This window comes from Populus nigra, chromosome 6 (assembly GCF_951802175.1).
Source record: "Populus nigra chromosome 6, ddPopNigr1.1, whole genome shotgun sequence".
Lineage (NCBI taxonomy): Eukaryota > Viridiplantae > Streptophyta > Magnoliopsida > Malpighiales > Salicaceae > Populus > Populus nigra.
Window position 1 is genome coordinate 3,696,841 of NC_084857.1, and position 23,528 is coordinate 3,720,368.

At 37.4% G+C, this 23,528-nt stretch overlaps 2 protein-coding genes and 1 pseudogene across 2 annotated transcripts; all 3 read left to right on the plus strand.

Moving 5' to 3' along the window:
- Positions 1-320: 320 nt before the first annotated feature.
- On the plus strand, positions 321-10,844 carry LOC133696563 (cucumisin-like). The gene is made up of 8 exons (XM_062118780.1): positions 321-363; positions 540-665; positions 758-867; positions 3,101-3,189; positions 3,653-3,741; positions 3,830-4,063; positions 4,165-4,652; positions 10,722-10,844. Exons 1-8 carry the CDS (start codon positions 321-323, stop codon positions 10,842-10,844), a joined length of 1,302 nt encoding a protein of 433 aa, XP_061974764.1.
- A 1,766-nt stretch (positions 10,845-12,610) lies between these two features.
- Positions 12,611-17,023, plus strand: LOC133697032 (cucumisin-like). The gene is made up of 10 exons (XM_062119348.1): positions 12,611-12,961; positions 13,068-13,156; positions 13,953-14,044; positions 14,167-14,410; positions 14,544-15,054; positions 15,223-15,326; positions 15,445-15,663; positions 15,775-15,886; positions 15,967-16,180; positions 16,345-17,023. The coding sequence occupies exons 1-10, from the start codon at positions 12,866-12,868 to the stop codon at positions 16,872-16,874; spliced, it is 2,211 nt and encodes a 736-aa protein (XP_061975332.1). The 5' UTR covers positions 12,611-12,865; the 3' UTR covers positions 16,875-17,023.
- A 1,672-nt stretch (positions 17,024-18,695) lies between these two features.
- Positions 18,696-21,954, plus strand: LOC133696565 (cucumisin-like; annotated as a pseudogene).
- The last annotated feature ends 1,574 nt before the right edge of the window (positions 21,955-23,528 follow it).

Below are 23,528 nucleotides of genomic sequence, written 5' to 3' on the forward strand. Positions count from 1 at the left end.
TCGGCCAAGAACTATTTTTCGTTTGGACAAAAACAGTTTGACAACCCGGCCAAACTTCCCGAAAGTCTTTCAGGTCTTAATATTCCACCCACGAGGGGAATCTCTCAAAGAACAGCTTAAGTTGGTCTGTACCAGCAGGGGAATTGACAAAAGATGTCAGGGTAAAAGTTTTTGTGGGGGGTTTAGATGGAAGGATAGGGGAGGCTGTCTGGTTTGAAGGAAAAGCGACAGGATAATCTGTTGGATTTAGGAAAGGAGGTGTTATTTCGAGTGGTGGAGTTAGGGTCTGATTGTGGAGGTGTAAGATTGATGGTGCGATGATGAGGGGTTGGTTTTTGGTGGAAGGTGCAGAGGATGCAGAAGGTGTCATTTTAGGAGAATTAGATCGTTTATACTAAATCAACTTTTACTCTGCACACAGATCTCTCAATCGATGTTGATGAGGTAGATCTGGGGGTGAAGGTTGAAGGTTGAAGGTAGATCTGTAGGGCTGTTGAAGGTTGAAGGCTGATTTCGCAGACGTCCCTTGGTTATTTAAGGCTTGAGAGAAGGGGAATCAATAGAGGATCATCTTCTGCAGGATCCGGTAATGCATATTGAACCTGGATCTCTGTCTGTGATGAGATCTCCACTCCCTTATCACTTTCTTAAAGATGTCGACACTAGTACCACTTAAAGATCTCCATCTGGATCTCCACTTAAAGATCTCCATCTGGATCGAGGTATGTCTTTATATCAGCAACTTCTTTGATTGCAGAAGATGAAGGAGCTGGGGTTGATCTTCACTTAGCTACTCTTTACGGCCGGAGTATCTTGCCCCTTGATCTGTGGGATGCTGTTTTCTACAAAATCCGCATAAACCTTTCTGTATGCCTCTCTCTCTCTCTCTCTCTCTCTCTCTCATTTGTAATGTTTTTCTCTTACCTTGAGATCAATAAAGTTCAATCTACTTACATTGAAATTAAGTTTTGTGGATCTAATCTAAAAATACAGGGATAGCATGCCTTGCAATTTTACATTTTACAAATCAAGTGATCCCGGTGCCCATTCTCCATGTTGCTACAGAGTTGCATTGCATTTCCAGATACTGAATCCAGCCACAATAACTGAAGACTTGTTACTTTTATTAATTAGTTTCCACCTTAAAAATCTGATCTCTTATCAACAAACGGTTCCTAGTTTAATTTAACAGATCGTTTCGGTAACCTGATCTTTTTAGAATTATCCTTTTTCGTTTCAAGCAACCAAGCCAGGAAAGGGTTGAGCTAAGTGACCAAAATTAAAAAGTCCGTTGTGAATTCCCAGCAAAGTTCAGTGCTCTTGAAATTCAAGTAATGAAGTAGCGTGTAGCTATAAGAAAGAATAATCAATTTGTTTAATCTCTTCTGAAAAATAACAACTAAATTGTTTGAAAAATAACTGAAGACTTAGATAATGGAATCTAAACTAAATTAAATTCTAAAACGTAGCTAAGAAATAAAACTAAAAAGAAGTAGGAAAATAAAAATAAAAATCTGAAACATCATCTTCTAAACCTAATTTGGACAAGAAAATGATCTCATGTTGTTATAGTTAGCTGACCACCAAAAAAATTGGACCAATAAAATGTGTTTATAAAATTTTAACTTGATTTAATGATTGAATTAGAAATTTCATACATTTCATGTCAAAATAATATGTGGATGACTATTTAATTTAGAATCGCCAGAAGAAGCTTGAGAACCTTTGTAATTAATCAATAATTTTTTCAGGATATCATGTGGCCAAAATCCTAGATGACACTGGTATAATATGTTGTGGTTGGTGGCTTGTAAATCAAACTCATGTGACGAACCACATCGCTAGCCCTAGTCACCAAAACTAACTCAACAGTATCGAGCGATACTCACAATCATTGCTCTTACATGAACAAGACACCTAATTATGTACGCTCGTGTAATAAAGCTAAGACATGGGAGATTACAAGAATGTACCAAAAAAGGGGAACACTTTCAGACTATTCTCTTGCAGATCTTGATGGTTTTTTAGGCTATAACACATGATAAATTTAGTGATAAGATAAGATACAATGAAATGCTATGTTACATAATTAACAGGAGTTGACAAAAAATATCATCCTAATTATGACTCTTCGAGTTGATATAGGACTTGCTATCATCTTCATTGCCACTACAAGTCTTCAACACTTCCCCTTGTGGTATTCAGTTTGCATGCACTAACAACCAATTAGGTGGTTAAAAGAATTTGTGAATAACAATGTCAAGGGGGGTTTTCTGTTTTTACTTCAGTCAATATATATGTTCTTAAACGTTTGGAAAGAGAATCGATCATGCCGAAACCCTAGGAATTCATGACCCTTGTATTTTGGTCACATTTTTAAGAGTCTATAACGCCCCACCCCCGCCTTGCCTTTCCCAGCTTTGAAAAATGACGTGCAATTAACATGCCCTTTTGATGCCTTCGGCAAGGAATTATCAAGGAGAACATTGTTAATTAGGGAACGTTTGTAAGGAACATATTCTCTTCTTTTAGATTTGTTAAGGAAAAAAAAACCTAAATTTTGACAATAACGATGTTTAAAGCCGTCCTTGAACTATTTTGGCGAGCTCAACAACTTTATTATCCATTTATATAAACCCAACGTGTAGCCCATTTCTGCATGAAAAGTTTAGCGATACAACCCACAATGGCAAGTCAAATACCTTTACAAAGGCTTATCCTGATTGCTCTGGCATGTAGCCTGCTTATCAGTTGCCATTGCACATCGAGTGATGATAGACATGCAAACACTTCCTGTGCATCTGCAAGTTGAGCTTTTATCTTCATGTTTTTTTTCCTGTCATTTTTTCCTTTTTCTGAACAAATTTTTAATATTAAAATCGGGTTTGATTTTTCGACTTGAAGTCCATTCCTTCTTAAATATTGCTTCCACTTGTAACGACTTTGGCAATAGCAGAACGTTAGAGTTCATTAGAGCCTCCACATTTTATTTATAAGTTTGTATACTATTAGAAAATTAATAGAGCTCTAAGATTACTGGTAAACACTGTTCAAAAAGAAAAAACATTACTGTTGAATACTAATCATTTTGTGGCAGCAGGTTTATATCGTATACTTGGGTGACCGTCCAAAGGGTGATTTCTCTGCATCAGCTCTCCACACCAGCATGCTAGAAGAAGTTGTTGTCAGGTTATTGACATTGTTTACCACTGATCAATAGCTCATTGTATTCTAGGAGGAAATAAATAAATGGTGTGACATTGGCGGTTTTTAGGCATATCTTGTATATTGCTCTAGGAGACAACAATATTTTTATCTTTTTTCAGAATACAAATTACAGATCAATTTTAGCATTAGAAATAGAAACCAAATGAAGAGATTAAACAGGCCTCAAAAGTCATGGAAAGGTTGTTTTCAGGTTTTTGCCAGTTGATTGCTCTCAATACTTCAAATCAAAGTTTATCTATCTAGTTCAAAAGTAGCATTTACACATAGAGAAGATATACTTGCAATGTTACAATTAACATATCCAAATATAAGTCATTTAATGTTTGGACAGACAAGATCTATAACCAAACATGTCTATATGTGCAAGAAAGAGTAGTTTATTTTGATTTTGATTTTAACTTGTTTACTGTATTGCATTGATCAGCTCATCAGAGTCAATACTCTACAGCTACCAAAGAAGCTTCAATGTGTTTGCTGCAAAGTTGACCAATGAAGAGATGCTTAAGATATCTGGTAAGAAGACTACAATTTCTTAGAAGATTTATATTTAAAAATGGAAACAGATTTCATGATAAGGCTGTAACACTGGGACCCTATTCAGCCATGGAAGAAGTGGTGTCTGTCTTCCCCAATGAAAGGAAACAACCTCATACAACAAGGTCGTGGGACTTCATGGGCTTCTCCCAGCAAGTTAGAAGAGTTAATACTGAAAGTAACATCGTTGTTGGAATGCTTGACACGGGAATTTGGCCAGAATCTGAAAGTTTTAGTGATGAAGGATTTGGCCCCCCTCCAAAGAATGGAAGGGCAGTTGCCAAAATTTCACTTGCAACAAGTAAACCCTTTAAATTAACTAACACATACGCATAGATATTATATTGTGATACATTGCTAACCATTAGGATCTGCAATGTATGTACAGTAAAATAATCGGAGCTCGATACTACCGTGCCGATGGAGTCTTTGGTAAAAATGATATTGTATCGCCAAGAGATACAGAAGGGCATGGGACTCACACTGCATCAACTGCAGCAGAGAACTTAGTTACTGGGGCAAACATGGTAGGCCTTTCCTCGGGAACAGCTCGAGGAGGGGCTCCTTCTGCTCGCATTGCTGTGAACAAGATTTGTTGGTTCGATGGCTGTTATGATGCTGACATTCTTGCAGCATTTGATGATGCTATTGCCGATGGAGTTGATATAATTTCTCTCTCTGTTGAAGGATTTGATCCTAGAGAGTATTTTAATGATTCGATAGTAATTGGAGTTTTCCACGCGATGAAGAATGGTGTACTTACATCGATTTATGCTAGTAATTCGGGTCCTGATCCTGCAGCAATCACTAATGTCTTGCCTTGGTTTCTCTTTGTGGCTGCTAGCACAATAGATAGGAAATCTGTGACTAAAAACAGAGCATTTTATGAGGTGAGCAAGGTGCATGAAACTGTTCCGTTCAAAAAAGCTACATCAAAATCTAAAGTACCGATAGTCTATGCTGGAGACATCCCAAATACCAAAGAAGGATACTATGAGTCCATATCCAGGAGAAATGGGAAACTTGAACTCCACTTTAACCTTTTCATGTCTAAAATTTATATATTTAGCAAGCTATTTATTTGTCCACCTTTCAATAATCAAAATTTCAACTATATTAGTAATAACACAATGATCAAAAGTTCAAACTTTTTAAATCTCAAACAACTTGAGCTAACATTCAAATTAAAGCTCATGATACTGATATTTAAAAGTAAATTATTTTTTTCATCCCCCACAAGCTTCATCCTCGCCTATAAAAGCAAACATTCAAATTAGTTAATCTTTTTCTAATAGATGCATAGAGAATAGTTACAGAGTAAAGCCGAACAAAATCAACAATAAGCAAAATCAACAAAATCAAAACATCAAGTCCTCAAGTCCTCAGCCACCCAGTACTAGCAATCAAACCAAATCAACACCAGGATTATTTTACCTCCTGTCATATTTCTAGAAATAATTTTTGGGGTGTTTTTTTTTCATAGATGGTTAGGGAACCTTATGATTCTATTTTTTGTTGGGGATTTTGCTCCTCCTTTGCGGAATGGTGGTGTTCATGATTATTGCTCAAAGAAGGCTAAGCACACTAGCACACAATATTTAACATGGTTCGGCAAATCACCTACATCCACGGGAGAGATTGATATTATTAGAGATAGAGAAAGAATACAACACACGGAGGATGATCACATCCACTCAACTCCCATCTCTCATTGCTACATAGGGCAGCAACTGCATACAGCAGCAGGGCTGCTGGTTACAACCCTTCTCTTTCTTTCTCTTCTTCTCTCTTTTGTTCTTGCTCTTTCTCACACTCTCTCATTTTGTGCTGCACTCTTGGTGTCTATTTATAGGCTTCAATGACAGCTCCTCTTGCTCCTTTGTCAATAATGGTAGTTGCCAAACTTACCAAACTTTGACATTAGACAATGGTTGTTGGCTGCCACCAACAACCCACCATTATAGCCTCATTCTTTGACAATGTCAAGAGGCTGCAAATGCTGCACCAGCAGCCCTCTTTGACTCTCACATGGTAGCCATCTTCTTTGACAATGGTAGCTACATAATTGGCAATATTCCAACAATCACCCCCTTTGCCATTTATGTGGGCAATTGTCCTCTTGCTTCTTCAATACACGCTTTCCTGCAGTTCTTCCAAGCTTACCATTCTGAGAACATCTTTGGCCAAGTTTACAGGTACTCGCTAAACCTTTCAATCACCAGAGTCACTAAAGCACACCTTTTCTCACACAAAAGGATCACTACAACCAGATGGTCTGTCACATCACATCTGAAGAGTGTTAACGCTTGTCTCTGGGACAACATTTCCCTTCGAGATTATCATTCATGCTTATTCCAGAATGATTTATCAAGCCTTACATCAAGGCTTACAACACCCCCTCAAATGGAAATATCTATTTCCGAGTGCGACAGTCATTATCTGAGTATTTCAATGTAATCACGAGCTCACCACTCTTCCAAGAGTCTACTCATCCTGGAGTTGCGTCTGCCCTCTGTTCCACTCTAGGAACCACGCCTTACTTCTCCGTGAGTCTCTCGCTCTTAGTTAGGTAGCTCTCTACCTTTAACTATAGGGACAGCCCATTAAAGGTTGATCCATATCTGTCTTCATACTCTGAATATTACAATGCCATTACCGAGCTTACCACCTTGACAAGAGTCAACTTGTTCCCGGAACCTGCGCATGTCCTCTGCTCATTCTTAGCAGTCGCGTCTTAATGCTCCACAAGTCATCCACTTATTGTCCAAGGCAAATGTTATCTAGCTCATTGATCTTTAGCCTAGGGGCATGAAAGTCAATCCTGCATTTGTATTCATACTCATCATAGCCACTTCATTGGCTATCCACACATCTGTCCACTCATATCTAGCCATCACATTGGCTTTGGGGCATTCTGAACTAGGCTCCTTTAATGGCCCTCACACCTTCTCTAAGGTGTCTCCGCTTGTCGTCATGCGACAATCTGAACTTGGGCTCATATCACGACCCCCGCACCTTCTCTAAGGTGTCTTCGCCTTTCATAGGCAGTCGCATCCTTCTTCGGTTAAGATGCTTCAAAGTGGCTCTAAATAATTCTCTACCACCATGTGGACTATGGGAGAGATCACTGCCACTGATTACATAGAAAGAGAAAGTTGTGGTATACTCCTCACAATCCTCCACCTTAATTTCAATATTTGGAGCTTCTGTGCCTTTTTGCTTGACAACTCCACCTACACCAACTCTCTTAGGTGTCTTCGCCTTTCATCATAGGCGGTTGCACCCCCTCAATTAGGTGCCTCTGTAACAGCTCTCTTTCCATCTTTGCATCATTAGAAAGATCTTCTCCTGTTGTCTTTATCATGAGCACAAGAGACTTCATGTGGTACAACTTCTACACAGTCTCTACTCTGAGCTTCATCTGGGAAAACTTCTTCTCCTTGCACTTGTTGTCTCATTATAGTACCTCGTTGAATCACGGGTACTCCTGCACAATCTCCATGTGCAATCGTGCAATTTTTGTTCTCTAAATTTCTCCCTATTCCTTGCTTATATTTGACAGCAGCTCATCCTGTCACAACACCTATCCAAGTCAAAATAGGGTGTCAATCTTTATCTCCTTGCTGTATTTCTCTTCCATTATCAGGGTCTTCATCAATTCTCCCTTGAGAAATCACAGTCACCGAATCTAACTTCTTTGGAGAAATCACCATTCCATCATATCTTTGAACATACGGATCCCAACTGTTCCCTTGTGCCGTCATCCTGCTAGTCTTCAACCGTTTCATTTCAAACTGCTATATATATGAAAATAGTACCGTATGGATAATCCTTCAACTAAGCAAGTTCCCAGGAAAGATTGGAGGGGTCACACTGGTCCCGCTTAAAACCCAATCTCCTAGACAGAACTTCTTACGCCATATTTATCCATCGTATTGTCTTTCCATATATACAACCATTTGCTAGCTTTGTTGCGGCTTTTCTTTACAAGTGATCTGGGGTATCCTGGTTTTATACCTGATTTCTCAACATTTGGTGAGACCACTAGTGCTTAGATTCGTCAAGATTGGTCTTCGTCAATTTCCACTCTCCACCCAAAATCGTCCACGTGATCGGGTGTCTAGAGTGTCCAAATTGTGCCTTCATTCGGCAAATAAAAAATCTCCCTATTTAGCAGTTCAACACATGTAATTGGGTAAACATGTGCACCTTCTTCTTCATCATCACCATCGACCACCATAATGACCTTCAGATGCCTTCTGATCGGGCAATCTCCTTTTGTTAATTCACCACCACCATTTTTTATCACAATCTCAACGATCGGATCTTACCATTGCATCCGGAACGATCAAATTAGCTGGAAACAAGTCTGAAATCATCCAAATCGCATTTCAGATGGCTAAGATTTGATCAAAACAATTCTGGCCTGATGAGCAGCCCATATTCAATCTCAGATCTGGTTGCACGTAGGATCCGCTACACTGGATCCTATCCCTCGGCTCGCGGCTCGGCTCCGCTCATCTTGGCTCAGCTCAACTTAGCTCGGCATGCCAACTGTGCATGCTGCTATCATGCTGACATCATCCCTGGTATGCCTACTGTGCATGTTGATGTCACAATTACGCCATGCTAACGTCATCCTTATCTAGGTCAGTATTGTGGGTCGGGTCATCTGGTATTCGGGTCGGGTCTGCCATTCGGGCGAAGAAGACGCGTGGCTCGTGTGTGGCGCATTAGTGCACGTGGGCAGCCTCCTTTCTGGTGCATGTTGGCGCGTGCGGGTATGTCCCGCGTCAGAATTTTACGCCGTTTTCACCAGTGGCTTCATCTCTTTCTCCTATACACAGTGGTATGGTCAAAACACCATTTTGACAACTTTTATTTTTGAGCAAAAATCAAACACCACTTTAAACCATAAGCTCTGATACCAATTTGTTGGAGATTCTGCTCCCCCTTTGCGGAACGGTGGTGTTCATGATTATTGCTCGAAGGAAGCTAAGCACACTAGCACACAATATTTAACGTGGTTCGGCAAATCGCCTACATTCACGGGAGAGATTGATATTATTAGAGATAGAGAAAGAATATAAATAAGGTGTGAGTTGCACCCAACATCCCACAGATTGAGTGTATGGTTGAAGGGTCACTCTACACTAAGCTTTCCATACTTTATACTAATGCCCATCATAATCCCATTAAATATGAATAAGCAGTCTATGCTTACATTGATTAAATGTGATGGTACGAGTAATAAAATAATATTATCTTAATCATACAAGATTTCTTTTCTACCTCTCCTACATTGCATGAGATAGTTCGAATCATGTAATATAAAAAAAATGGGAATATACAAAAAAAGAGAGAGACATATCCAAAGACATAAACACATTCTCAGCCTTTTCCCCTCACCTCTAGATCTTTTTCCCTAACATTTTCTCTACCTTCATAAAAGCTCTTTAATATCTTTATTATTGTCATTTTTACACAAATATTTCTAGTACTGACTTTATCTTTGGAGGGTCCTCCGTCAACACCCCAGAGGACTTTGTGCAGATATTTATTCCAAAAGAGTTTTATATCCTCCTAGAGGAAGATTTATCAAAGAAGAAGCCTACGTGGTTTTGAAATGGAGGTCATAGAATTCACCATAAATAATGTATAAGAATTTCTAGGAATAATTTATTCCGGAATATTCCTGGTAATTTTTATATTCTTATTAGTATCAAAATTGAATGTGTTAATAAATCTTAAATTAAAGAATTCATTTTGGCCGAGATATGCAACGTGATAGACAAAAGTAGAGAAATACTTTCAAATACACCTTGATTTCAAAATCTTAATCTTGAGTTTTGTATTGATGGAAGAAGGATAAAGAAATCAAGGATTGTGTGTCGTATTAGTCTGAAAATGTTCTCCTTGCTGAGTTACTGGACAAATTAATAGGGTAGCTTGGGCTATCCTTGGCCATCTCCTAAGCATAACTTTATCAAATTAATAGTTTAGCAGATCTCCTTTTTTTAACTGTAGCCTTAAATATTGCCTTGTGTTAGGAGCCGAGGACTCATCAAGCACTGGCTGATGAGTTTTAAAGTCCTTTTTTGTGATGGGGTATAGCAATGAACACAACAAATATACAGGACAGCTTGCTACTGCCGTTGATTTCTTAGCAAAGCAAGGGATAGCCTTGTGATGCTAGGAACCTCACCAACCATTACCTTTGCACCAGGCTATCCTCATTCTTGTGTAAGCTTTTAGGTCTTGCTTGTTTCGGCCTCGCTTTTGTCAAAGAACCATCTCAACCCAAAAGCTTAAGCTATTAGGTGAGGTCTCAGGATATGATTTATATTATTCTCTAACACACCCCCTCAAGTGAAAGTCTTTTGGACTTGAAACTTGTACAGACCCATATTACCTTGTGCTTAATTTTTTATCAAATAAATGAGGATGGTGAGATTCGAACTCGAGACCACTTGGTCATCAAGGCTCTAATACCAATCAAAGAACCATCTCAACCCAATAGCTTAAACTATTGAGTGAGGTTCCAGGATATGATTTATATTATTCTCTAACAGTTCTGTACCTATAAGCTCAAAGTTTTTGTCTTGAATTTTGGGAGGCCGGGCTTAATTTTGCACTGCAATTTTGCCATAGTTCCAGTTAAAATTAGCCCATGGGTCTCATGGCTATTTGGATTTCCTTGGGCCAGGATACATAGATCCTTGATAAGCATCTCCAGTTGCAAACAGTGTAGATAAATCCATGGACCATGGTCCTTGATTTTCAATGGCCCAACAAGGCATGCATGTGTCACTGCCTGCAGCAATCTAATTTGTTTTCGAATGGTAGATTATTCAATCTATCGTTTTCACTGATCTATCCTTGTGGAAGAATAATTATCGAGGATATTACGTGAGTGTATTTTGGAGTGATCTGATTTTTATCAGTAAATGATGGTGAAGATGAACGGTCATGCCAATGGCTCCAGAGATGATAAGCTGAGAATATTGCTGGACGATGACATGAATGGCGTTACGATTACTGATGCTGGTGTAAGAGATAGAGCTTCCAAGGAATTCCATTGACGATGGGAGAAGTTTGCAGTCTTGCGGAGGAGAGCTGTCATGGAAGAGATGCTGAGGAGCTCACTTAACCACATACAGATTATTCTTTGTTGACTTTTCTACTACTACGATGGGGGTGGAAAATTTCATTATTTGATTTTTTTAATAATACCAAATTCATCGTTGTATTTTCAAGTCAAGGTAACTTGGTGACTGATCTGTTATAAATTGATTGATGTCGTTCACCCAAGTCATTGTTTTTTTCTGAATAATAAATACCACATTCACCCGTAGATTCTTTATGGGTTGGATGCTAGTGGACTGAAGGCCTTTTTATGTGGGCCATGTTGGGCTTCTTTGTCTTGTACTGGCAGAAAGCAAAGGACATGGTTCGGTGCCCTATACTCCTTTTTTCACGGAAGTTTAGGTGCCCTAATCTTATTTGACCATCTCAGACTCCTTAAATTTTTTTTTTTTTTTTCCTTGTTACTCCAAGGAAACCACTGCTACCGTTTACTGGTTTCTTTCTTAGTTCCCTTGCGCTGACTTTTCAACTACTGTTGGAGTTGTTAGTGGTTATGCGCTCTCGTTGCTCGAAGAGAGCACTGAGGTAGGTTCAGGGAGCGTGTGATGATTTAAATTATTTTTTATTTAAAAATATAATAATTTTTTTTTTAATTTTTAATGAAAATTTCAACTTGAAATATCGGACGAAAGAAAAGGAAACTATTCAATTTCATAATCTTTTTGTTGTCTATATTTCCATGGAAAAAGAATATTGCCATAACAAAATTACAAAAACAAATCTATCAAACACTTCAGTTTTTATTTGAATATCTAAATAAAAAAACATTTATTTTATTGGTGCATGTGATCGTAATCCTCAAAGTATAATATCAAGTACTTTTTTATAGCACGATAAAAATTACTTTTTTAAAAAAATTTATTTAAAAATATATTAAAATAATATTATTTTTAGTCTTTTAAATTTTATTTTAGATATTAGCAAATTAAAATTAAAACAATAAAAAACATAAAAAAATAATTTAAAATTAAATAAAAATTCTTAAATTTTTTTAAAAATACAATCTATTTCCAATCCCAAACAAACCCCCAAGTATTGATAAAATTTAAATTTTGAAAATGAAACTGCTAACATCACCATTAACTTGAGATCGCACGGTATAACTCTAAAATCTTTACCGTTATATTTCCCTAGCTGAAAAAACAAATCAGATGTCAAAACACAAGAAGAAGAAGAAGAAGAAGAAGAAGAAGAAGAAGAAGAAGAAGAGGGCCCTTGGTTCCTTTGACAATCAGGAAACCTAACCAGAATATTTGCCACGTTCAAAATTGAACATCCTATGACCCTAACGAACACCCACCGGAAGAATACTCTCATGAAACCAAGAAAAGATTATTATTTAATTTAGTTTATTAATATTAATTTTTTTTATTTAGTTTTCATACTATCATAATACGGATACCAGATTTGACGAGTTAAGATTCATATTTTTTTTAATTAGATTTTTTCTTTTAATTTCATCTTTTAATATCGATTTGATTGAGAATTAAACTTTATGGTTTATTTTGCTTACTTTTCATTAGATTATCGTGATCTTATGAGAGGGTTTTACTGTACCCCTCATCGCAAAATACTATTCATTGGAATACTACTTTGCTTTGTTTTTTTTCTTTGTTTTTTCCTTTTCAATTTCATTCCTTAATATTAATTTTTTTATTTAATTATTATATTTTCATGAGACACGATCTTATAGTCAAACCCACGTCTAAAGCACACCGGTTAAACACTAAACACTATACCAGGTTGTTATCTTAAGATGTATAATTAAATCCGGCTGGTGGCAAAACACTCCAAGATTGTAATAGCGATTTCCGAATTTGGCTTAAGATAAGAAGCCGGTGGAGAACAGGATTCAACGACTTCTTATTTCTTCTATTTACTATAAAGCGCTCTTCCCCTTTGCATGGCATCATCAAGCTAGCAAGCTAGAACTTCTCGCTTTTAGGGGTCTTCTCTGATGGCGAACAATTTCTCATTTTCATGTTTCCTCCTCATCAGCCTCACCTGCAGTCTGTTTATTCGCTGCCATTGCTCGTCCGATGAAGACAAGAAGGCACTGTGTTTTATCTCACCATCCTTTCTGTTATTTTATTTTTGCCACAACTTTTTTTTTTTCATATAATTTCATTACTAATTAAAGGCCATTTTACTGAAAGCAGGTTTATGTTGTGTACATGGGAGACCGCCCAAAGAGTGATATTTCTGTATCAGCTCTTCACATCAGCATGCTACAAAACGTCGTGGGCAGGTAACATTTTCATAGTGGAAGAAAACACACTTGAACTTGCATTAGTATCTCTTTTGTGATTGAGCGAATGTGGAAAGCCAAGGAGTTCATTAATTTTTTTTCTTTATTTACTTACGCAACTTTTTTATTTTTGACAAGCATGATATGAAGTCTTGTGAGGTACCAAGATCATATTCGAAAACAGAGTAATATTTCAGTTTTTAAAAAACTAAGTAAAATAAGGAAATTTCGAATTTTTTTGTTCAAATATAACATTTCTCTATAAAAAAAACTAGTTTTTTTTTATTTTTTTCGAATTTTACTTAGTTTGAAAAACACACCTTAAAGGTTCTTTGCAATTTTCCTTTATAATTTTTTCAAATTAAAAAAAAAACATAAACAATACTCTTTTATAAACAAAAAATTTTTAATAATATAATTAAGAGATTAAAATTATTTTTTATATTTTCATATTTTGTTATTTGCATAAATTTAATTTTTATCAAAAATCTAATGTAAAGATTTTTTTTGGAGTTAACAATATAACTTTTTCATGATAATTATTAATTTGAGTAAAATAAAACTAATATTATACAAATAGATTATCATGAATATAAAATATTAATATTATTATTATAAATTATGGATTTGATTTTCTTATAAAAAAATAATTATAATCTTAATGTATTTCTTATTTTGTGTTTTAGAAAAATTCATCTTTGTTTTCAACAAATGAGCACGTTTTTTTTTATTTGAAAAACAAACTCTATTATAGAGTAACACCCTGACCATTTGAATGGATTGTATTTTGATACAGTGGTGCATCAGATTCTTTGCTCCATAGCTACCATAGGAGCTTCAATGGTTTTGTTGCTAAATTGACCAAAGAGGAGAAAGAGAAAATGGCTGGTGAGAAGGCATTATTATCATAAAATATTACTTGAGACACAATCCTATGTTAGCTTATGTAAAGTTTTCATAATAAGTTTCCTTCCCTTCCCTTCCCTTTTTTTTTTTAAATCAAATTTCAGGCTTGGACGGTGTAGTGTCTGTGTTTCCTAGTCAGAAGAAAAAACTTCACACAACAAGATCATGGGACTTCATGGGCTTCCCCCAGAATGTTACAAGAGCAACTTCTGAAAGCGACATCATTGTGGCAATGCTTGACACAGGGATTTGGCCCGAGTCTGAAAGTTTTAATGACGAAGGATATGGTCCGCCTCCAAGCAAATGGAAGGGCACTTGCCAGGCATCCTTCAATTTCACTTGCAACAAGTAAAACTCTAAAGCTCTATATAACTTGCACAATGAAACACAAGTAAACACATTTTACAGGCTTAAGCAGGATTCAACTAGGCTAATCTGGATTTTCCTAACCTTGTAACATGTCCGCAAATATTGCTTGCAGTAAGATAATTGGAGCTCGATACTACCATAGCGAAGGAAAAGTAGATCCAGCAGACTTTGCCTCCCCAAGAGATTCAGAAGGCCATGGGACTCACACTGCTTCAACAGCAGCAGGAAGATTGGTTAGTGATGCAAGCCTACTAGGCCTTGCTACAGGAACAGCACGAGGAGGGGTTCCCTCTGCCCGTATTGCTGTGTACAAGATATGTTGGTCTGATGGCTGCTCAGATGCCGACATTCTTGCAGCTTTTGACGATGCTATTGCAGATGGAGTTGATATAATCTCCCTCTCAGTTGGAGGGTGGCCCATGGACTATTTTGAGGATTCAATTGCTATTGGAGCTTTCCATTCAATGAAAAATGGAATACTCACATCAAACTCTGCTGGTAACTCAGGTCCTGGTCCTGAATCAATTTCAAATTGTTCACCTTGGTCTCTGTCTGTGGCTGCTAGCACCATAGATCGAAAGTTTGTGACCTCGGTGATGTTAGGCAATGGAGCCATTTATGAGGTGAGCATGAATGTTTCAGCTCTCAAAAAACAAAGGAATATTTAAACTTTAACGGTGCCTCCTTCCACCCTCGAAATTTTTATATAGGAATAGGACTGATTGATCAATATGGCATGCTTTGAACTGGTGATTAGACCATAACTGTTGCATTTCCCTTCTTCATGTCAGGGAATCTCCATAAATACTTTTGAGCCTGGAAATATTGTGCCCCCATTCATTTACGGTGGAGATGCTCCAAACAAGACAGCAGGATACAACGGGTCAGAATCCAGGTAAGAAAAGAATGAAATTGGATCAACATACTTCAGTTGAGAAATGTTAACATCTACGATTCAAATACATGGAATGATCCAGTGTTGTGAATCTACAAAGTTTATCCTGAAAATGCAGGTATTGCTTCCAGGACTCGTTGAACAGCACTGTGGTGGAAGGGAAAGTCGTTCTTTGTGATCGGATCAGTGGAGGGGAGGAGGCAAGAGCCAGTCATGCAGTTGGATCAATAATGAATGGTGATGATTATTCTGATGTGGCCTTCAGTTTTCCTTTACCAGTTTCGTATTTGAGCTCAAGTGAAGGAGCTGATCTTTTGAAATACTTAAACTCAACTAGGTACTGGTATTTTTATTTTTATTTTTGCCACTTTATATTTGTGAAATTGCAGACGAAGTTTAAATAACGTTTGTTCAGTTACTTTCTCGATTCGTTGTGATATCCTTCCAGTGAACCAACCGCAACTATAATGAAGAGCGTTGGAATAAAGGATGAAACTGCCCCATTTGTGGTTTCGTTTTCTTCACGAGGGCCTAATCCGATAACAAGTGACCTTCTCAAGGTAAATTGGAAGGATTTCCTCATTTTCTTTCTTCAGCTGCGAACCTCTTCCACTGTTTGTAACTTCTTTACCCTGCGCAGCCCGACCTGACTGCCCCAGGAGTGGACATTTTGGCAGCATGGTCTGAAGCAACCACTGTAACAGGAAGCCCAGGGGATCCAAGAGTGGCTAAATACAACATAATTTCCGGAACATCTATGTCTTGTCCACATGCATCCGGCGCAGCTGCTTATGTCAAGGCATTTAACCCAACATGGTCTCCTGCTGCCATTAAGTCTGCCCTAATGACAACTGGTAATGGTTTGATTACAAGTTACAACAACATATTAATTTGAGCGCATGATCTCAGTGATTTCAAGGTTTATAAATACGACCATATAAAACATTGAACTAACGTTTAATTTAAGGAACTTCATCAAAACACGCAACCGAGTCTCAGTTTCTAATATTCTTTGCAGCTTCTTCCATGAGTTCTAGCATTAACAATGACGCGGAGTTCGCTTATGGATCAGGCCATATAAATCCTGCAAAGGCTATTGATCCTGGTCTAGTATATGATGCTGGAGAGATTGATTATGTTAGATTCTTGTGTGGACAAGGATATAATGCTACACAACTTCTACTAATTACCGGAGATAATAGCACATGTACATGTTCTGCAGAAACAAATGGAACAGTGTGGGATCTAAACTACCCATCTTTCGCTCTGTCTGCGAAATCCGGGAAAACTATTACTCGAATCTTCCATAGAACTGTCACAAATGTTGGATCAGCATCATCTACTTACAAGTCAATCACGAACGCTCCAAGTGGACTTAATATCCAAATTGAACCAGATGTCCTTTCCTTCCAGTCTCTTGGGCAACAACTTTCCTTTGTTGTCACGGTTGAAGCCACGTTGGGTAAAACTGTACTGTCTGGATCTTTGGTTTGGGATGATGGGGGTCATCAAGTAAGAAGCCCAGTTGTGGCTAATCCTACTCATTAAAATCTAGAAATTTACTTTCTTCCAACTAACTAAAGAAATAAACCTGATGATTGTTGTTTCAAGTGCATAATAATTCTGTTCCGCAGACCGATTCCTTTGTAATGTTTTTCTCTTAACTTGGGATAAAGTTCAATCTACTTACATGGAAATTAAGTTCTTGTGGATCAAATCTATTAATACAGGGATTGCAAGCCTTGCAATTTTACATTTTGCAAATCAAGTGATCCGGTGCCCATTCTCCATGTTGCTACAGAGTTGCATTGCATTTCCAGATACTAAATCCAGCCAGAATAACTGAAGACTTGCTACTTTTATTAATTAGTTTCCACCTTAAAAATCTGGTCTCTTATCAACAAAGGGTTCCCAGTTTAATTTAACAGATCGTTTCGGTAACCTGATCTTTTCAGAATTATCCTTTTTCGTTTCAAGCAACCAAGCCAGGAAAGGGTTGAGCTAAGTGACCAAAATTAAAAAGTCCGTTGTGAAGTCCCAGCAAAGTTCAGTGCTCTTGAAATTCAAGTAATGAAGCAGCGTGTAGCTATAAGAAAGAATAATCAATTTGTTTAATCTCTTCTGAAAAATAACAATTAAATTGTTTGAAAAATAACTGAAGACTTAGATAATGGAATCTAAACTAAATTAAATTCTAAAACATAAATAAGAAATAAAAATAAAAATAACTAGGAAAATAAAAATAAAAATCTGAAACATCATCTTCTAAACCTAATTTGGACAAGAAAATGATCTCATATTGTTATAGTTAGCTGACCACCAAAAAAACTGGACCAATAAAATATGCTTATAAAATTTTAACCTGAATTAATGATTGAATTAGAAATTTCATACATTTCATATCAAAATAATATATGGATGACTATTTAATTTAGAATCGTCAGGAGAAGCTTGACAACCTTTGTAATTAATCAATAATATGTTGTGGTTGGTGGCTCGTAAATCAAACTCATGTGACAAATCGCATCGCTAGCCCTAGTCACCAAAACTAACTCAACAACATCGAGCGATACTCACAATCATCGCTCTTACATGAACAAGATACCTAATTATGTATGCTCATGTAATAAAGCTAAGACATGGGAGATTACAAGAATGTACCAAAAAAGGGGAACACTTTCAGACTATTCTCTTGCAGATCCTGATGGTTTTTTAGGCTATAACACATGATAAATTTAGTGATAAGATACAATGAAATGCTATGTTACATAATTAACTGGAGTTGACAAAAAATATCATCCTAATTATGACTCTTCGAGTTGATATAGGACTTGCTATCATCTTCATTGCCACTACAAGTCTTCAACACTTCCCCTTGTGGTATTCAGTTTGCATGCACTAACAACCAATTAGGTGATTAAAAGAATTTGTGAATAACAATGTCAAGGGGGGTTTTCTGTTTTTACTTCAGTCAATATATATGTTCTTAAACGTTTGGAAAGAGAATCGATCATGCCGGAACCCTAGGAATTCATGACCCTTGTATTTTGGTCACATTTTTTGGAGTCTATAACCCCCCACCCCCGCCATGCCTTTCCCAGCTTTGAAAAATGACGTGCAATTAACATGCCCTTTTGATGCCTTCGGCAAGGAACTATCAAGGAGAACATTGTTAATTAGGGAACGTTCGTAAGGAACATATTCTCTTCTTTTAGATTTGTTAAGGAAAAAAAAACCTAAATTTTGACAATAACGATGTTTAAAGCCGTCCTTGAACTATTTTGGCGAGCTCAACAACTTTATTATCCATTTATATGAACCCAACATGTAGCCCATTTCTGCATGAAAAGTTTAGCGATACAACCCACAATGGCAAGTCAAATACCTTTACAAAGGCTTATCCTGATTGCTCTGGCGTGTAGCCTGCTTATCAGTTGCCATTGCACATCGAGTGACAATAGACAGACAAACACTTCCTGTGCATCTGCAAGTTGAGCTTTTATCTTCACGTTTTTTTCCTGTCATTTTTTCCTTTTTCTGAACAAATTTTTAATATTAAAATTGGGTTTGATTTTTCGACTTGAAGTCCATTCCTTCTTAAATAGTGCTTCCACTTGTAACGACTTTGGCAATAGCAGAACGTCAAAGTTCATTAGAGCCTCCACATTTTATTTATAAGTTTGTATACTATTAGAAAATTAATAGAGCTCTATGATTACTGGTAAACACTGTTCAAAAATAAAAAACATTACTGCTGAATACTAATCATTTTGTGGCAGCAGGTTTATATCGTATACTTGGGTGACCGTCCAAAGGGTGATTTCTCTGCATCAGCTCTCCACACCAGCATGCTAGAAGAAGTTGTTGTCAGGTTATTGACATTGTTTAACACTGATCAATAGCTCATTGTATTCCAGGAGGAAACAAATAAATGGTGTGACATTGACGGTTTTCAGGCATATCTTGTATATTGCTCTACGCGACAACAATATTTTTATCTTTTTTCAGAATACAATTACAGATCAATTTTAGCACTAGAAATGGAAACCAAATGAAGAGATTAAAGAGGCCTCAAAAGTCATGGAAAGGTTGTTTTCAGGTTTTTGCTAGTTGATTGCTCTCAATACTTCAAATCAAAGTTTATCTAGTTCAAAAGTAGCATTTACACATGGGGAAGATATACTGGCAATGTTACAATTAACACATCCAAATAGAAGCCATTTCATGTTTGGACAGACAACATCTATAACCAAACATGTCTATATGTGCAAGAAAGAGTACTCTATTTTGATTTTGATTTTAACTTGTTTACTGGATTGCATTGATCAGCGCATCAGAGTCTATACTCTACAGCTACCAAAGAAGCTTCAATGGGTTTGCTGCAAAGTTGACCAATGAAGAGGTGCTTAAGATATCTGGTAAGCAGACTACAATTTCTTAGAAGATTCATATTTAAAAATGGAAACAGATTTCACGATAAGGCTGTAAAACTGTACTCTATTCAGCCATGGAAGGAGTGGTGTCTGTCTTCCCCCATGAAAGGAAACAACCCCATACAACAAGGTCGTGGGACTTCATGCGCTTCTCCCAGCATGTTAGAAGAGTTTATGCTGAAAGTAACATCGTTGTTGGAATGCTTGACACGGGAATTTGGCCAGAATCTGAAAGTTTTAGTGATGAAGGATTTGGTCCACCTCCAAAGAAATGGAAGGGCAGTTGCCAAAATTTCACTAGTATTTGATGATGCTATTGCCGATGGAGTTGATATAATTTCTCTTTCTGTTGGAGGATTTCTCCTAGAGAGTATTTTAATGATTCCATAGCAATTGGAGATTTCCACGCGATGAAGAATGGTGTACTTGCATCAATTTCTGCTGGTAATTCGGGTCCTGATCCTACAACCATCACCAATGTCTCGCCTTGGTTTCTCTCTGTGGCTGCTAGCACAATAGATAGGAAATTTGTGACTAAGGTCATGTTAGAAAACGGAGCATTTTATGAGGTGAGCAAGATGCATGAAACTGTTCCGTTCAAAAAAGCTACATCAAAATCTAAAGTACCATTGAATAAAAAACAACCATTTTTCGACATGCAGGGAACCTCTATAAATACTTCCAGATCACTTGAGCATGATATGCACCCTATAGTCTATGCTGGAGACGTCCCAAATACCAAAGGGTACAATGAGTCCATATCCAGGTGAAATGGGAAACGAGATTGATCATGTTGATCCAGTAATGGCTTTATTCAAAAGTATGCCATATTTTCACACATGAGATGGCTAAACATTGTAATTAATTGTTTAATGCAGGTACTGCTACAAAGGGTCACTGGACAAGAAATTGGTAAAAGGGAAAATAGGTCTTTGTGATTCAATTTGTGATGGAGTGGCAGCATCAGAAGCAGGAGTAGTTGGTACTATAATGCAGGATGCATATTACGAAGATGTGGCCTACAATTTCCCTTTACCAGCTTCTCACTTGGGGTTGAGTGATGGACTTGATATTTCAAAATATGTGAACAAGGCTAGGTATTTTCCTTCAATTGCACAGTTCTGTTGGTGAAAGTGCAGATAAAGCATATAGACATGGTACTAATTCAATTGCTTTATTTTGATATTTCAACAGAAAACCAACAGCAACAATATTCAAGAGCATTCAACGAGAGGATGATTTGGCTCCATGTGTAGTTTCATTTTCATCAAGAGGTCCTAATCCTATAACAATTGACATTATCAAGGTAAATTGAAATCCATTTTTCCTCTAACATGCCTCCTCTTGTTTCCCTGTATTAACTTGTGAACCTAGTGCAGCCTGACCTAGCAGCCCCTGGAGCAGACATTTTGGCAGCATGGTCCCAAGGTAACACTGTAACAGGGTTGCAGGGGGATAGAAGAGTAGTTCGATACAATATAATCTCTGGCACATCCATGGCTTGCCCACATGCAACTGGAGCAGCAGCTTACATCAAGTCCTTTCACCCGACATGGTCTCCTGCCGCCATAAAGTCTGCTCTAATGACAACAGGTAATGATTTTACCAATGGCTACAATCTTCAAATGTTTTTATACATGCAAGAAAACCCAAAAAGTGCTAAAGTGTGGGGTTTTTTTTCCTGTGCAGCTTTTTCCATGAGTGCTGAGACTAACCCTGAAGCAGAGTTTGGATATGGATCAGGACACATAAATCCTGTGAAGGCCATTAACCCTGGCCTAATATACGATGCTGGAGAGGAAGACTATGTTAGATTCTTGTGTGGACAAGGTTATAGCAATAAACAACTAAGACTTGTTAAAGGGGATGACTCCAGCTGTTCTGAAGTAACAAAAGAAGCTGTCTGGAATCTGCACTACCCTTCTTTAGGTTTATCTGTCCGGTCTGGTCACTCAATAACCCGTGTCTTTCATAGAATTGTGACAAATGTTGGGTCACCTGAGTCCAGTTACAAGGCAATTGTGAAAGCTCCAAACGGGCTTCAGATAAAAGTAACCCCTAAGGCCCTCAGATTCAACTACGTTGGGCACATCAAATCCTTTGTCGTCACCGAAACTGCCATTTCTGGTGCTTTAATTTGGGATGATGGAGAGCTTCAAGTGAGAAGCCCTGTTGTTGCCCATGTTTCATTGTAATGATTCTAGATGGGTTATGTAATGAATATTTGATTGTATTCTCTTCCAATTGATAATTTTTTTCCACCTGAAGAATTCAGGGATTTTTTTTCTTTCACGTCTCCAGTTTTTTTTATTATTATTATTAAAATGAAGGGCAACCTCTCCAGGCAAGTTTTTACTGCTAGGTGTTTAGCTGCATTTAATTAGAGTTGAGCTTGAGCCCCTTTCTTTTTGAACACGACGAGTAGTCCCAGACCCAGATGGGCTCAGAATTACATCGTGAGCTTCTAACCCAGTATACAGGAAGTGGGCCCCAAGCCGGCAAGGAGAATATAGTAAACAGCCCACGGACGAGGCCGAAGCCCTGCAGGAGGATGTGAGAATACTGCCAATCCACGGACCATTATTGCTAGCACATACGGTTGACAAAGTGTATGTTATACACGAATCAAGTTTTTATCGTATATATGTCAAATAACAAAATTATATATATATATATATATAGGTTAAGTTTGGATAACATTTTGGGTTGAAGTTGATAATGTATAAATTATATTTATTACACACACAAAAAATAGCTATTAAAAAAAATATCCGTTTTGTATCGGATTGAATTGGAATCCATCGGATTCAAGTTAAATTAATAACTCTAAGCACAATAGGCACAAACACACTATAATATAGGCTCTTTTAAGATATGTTTTTCACAATTAATTTTTATATCCATGTAAAAATGAATAAAAACCAAGACAATTTGCGTGGATTGAAAGTAATTCCTAATCGTGTTCAATCATGGAGGAGCCGGGACAAGACTGCTTGAATTAATTCTGACTGGCAACGAGAAAACACAACACATGTACATACATCCCCCATGCTCCACGATATCATCTAGCTCATATTGGCAACGAGAAAACACTGCACATATACATACATCCCCCATGCACCAAATGTAGACAGAAAATGCTATTGTGGGTTGGAGATTCTTCATAGAATACATCCATCCCCCATGCATTTTCTGTCTACACATGGCTATATTTCGATCGGTACTGTACGTTGGTACTGACTTTCATTAATGGTCTTGCTCCTTCGAAGAAGTACTTGTTTGGAAACCATGACTTTTGAATTGGATAAGGTTGGAAACTATCTAGTGTGAACAACTACAGGCTCGAATCTGAGTTCTAAGGGGTCCGGAGACTTATTCTTTGAAGAATTTCTTGCATTGTGAACTCATGCTAATTCTAATTAAGAGGAATTAGAGAATTTCTAGTGAAATTAGGAAAGTAAAACAGCTGCACCGCTTCAGTTTCTTCAACATATAGGACTCGCAGGCCACGTGAAAAAGTTATTCAAGGAACGCAGTCCAATTTCTATATATGTGGTTATGCGCAAATAGAACCCTCTAGAACTCTGGATGCATGAAATCTTCAACTTTTCTCCTTTAAAAAGTCCTCTTTACGTACCTTGAATTAACTGCGAAGTCTGATCCCATTTCCCTTAATGGATGAACTGTAGGACGGGCTTTGCCATTCTAGAACGATCAAGACTAGCCTGTTAATTAATATTGAAAAAAAAAAACGAAAAACAAAATCAAC

Coding starts and splice junctions, on each gene's coding strand:
- LOC133696563 (XM_062118780.1), top strand. CDS start 321: ATGAGGGGTTGGTTTTTGGTGGAAGGTGCAGAGGATGCAGAAG. Junction 666..757: donor TCTTAAAGATGTCGACACTA/GTACCACTTAAA, acceptor CTTTGATTGCAG/AAGATGAAGGAGCTGGGGTT. Junction 3,742..3,829: donor AGAGATGCTTAAGATATCTG/GTAAGAAGACTA, acceptor GACCCTATTCAG/CCATGGAAGAAGTGGTGTCT.
- LOC133697032 (XM_062119348.1), top strand. CDS start 12,866: ATGGCGAACAATTTCTCATTTTCATGTTTCCTCCTCATCAGCCTCACC. Junction 14,411..14,543: donor TTCAATTTCACTTGCAACAA/GTAAAACTCTAA, acceptor TATTGCTTGCAG/TAAGATAATTGGAGCTCGAT. Junction 15,887..15,966: donor TAACAAGTGACCTTCTCAAG/GTAAATTGGAAG, acceptor TACCCTGCGCAG/CCCGACCTGACTGCCCCAGG.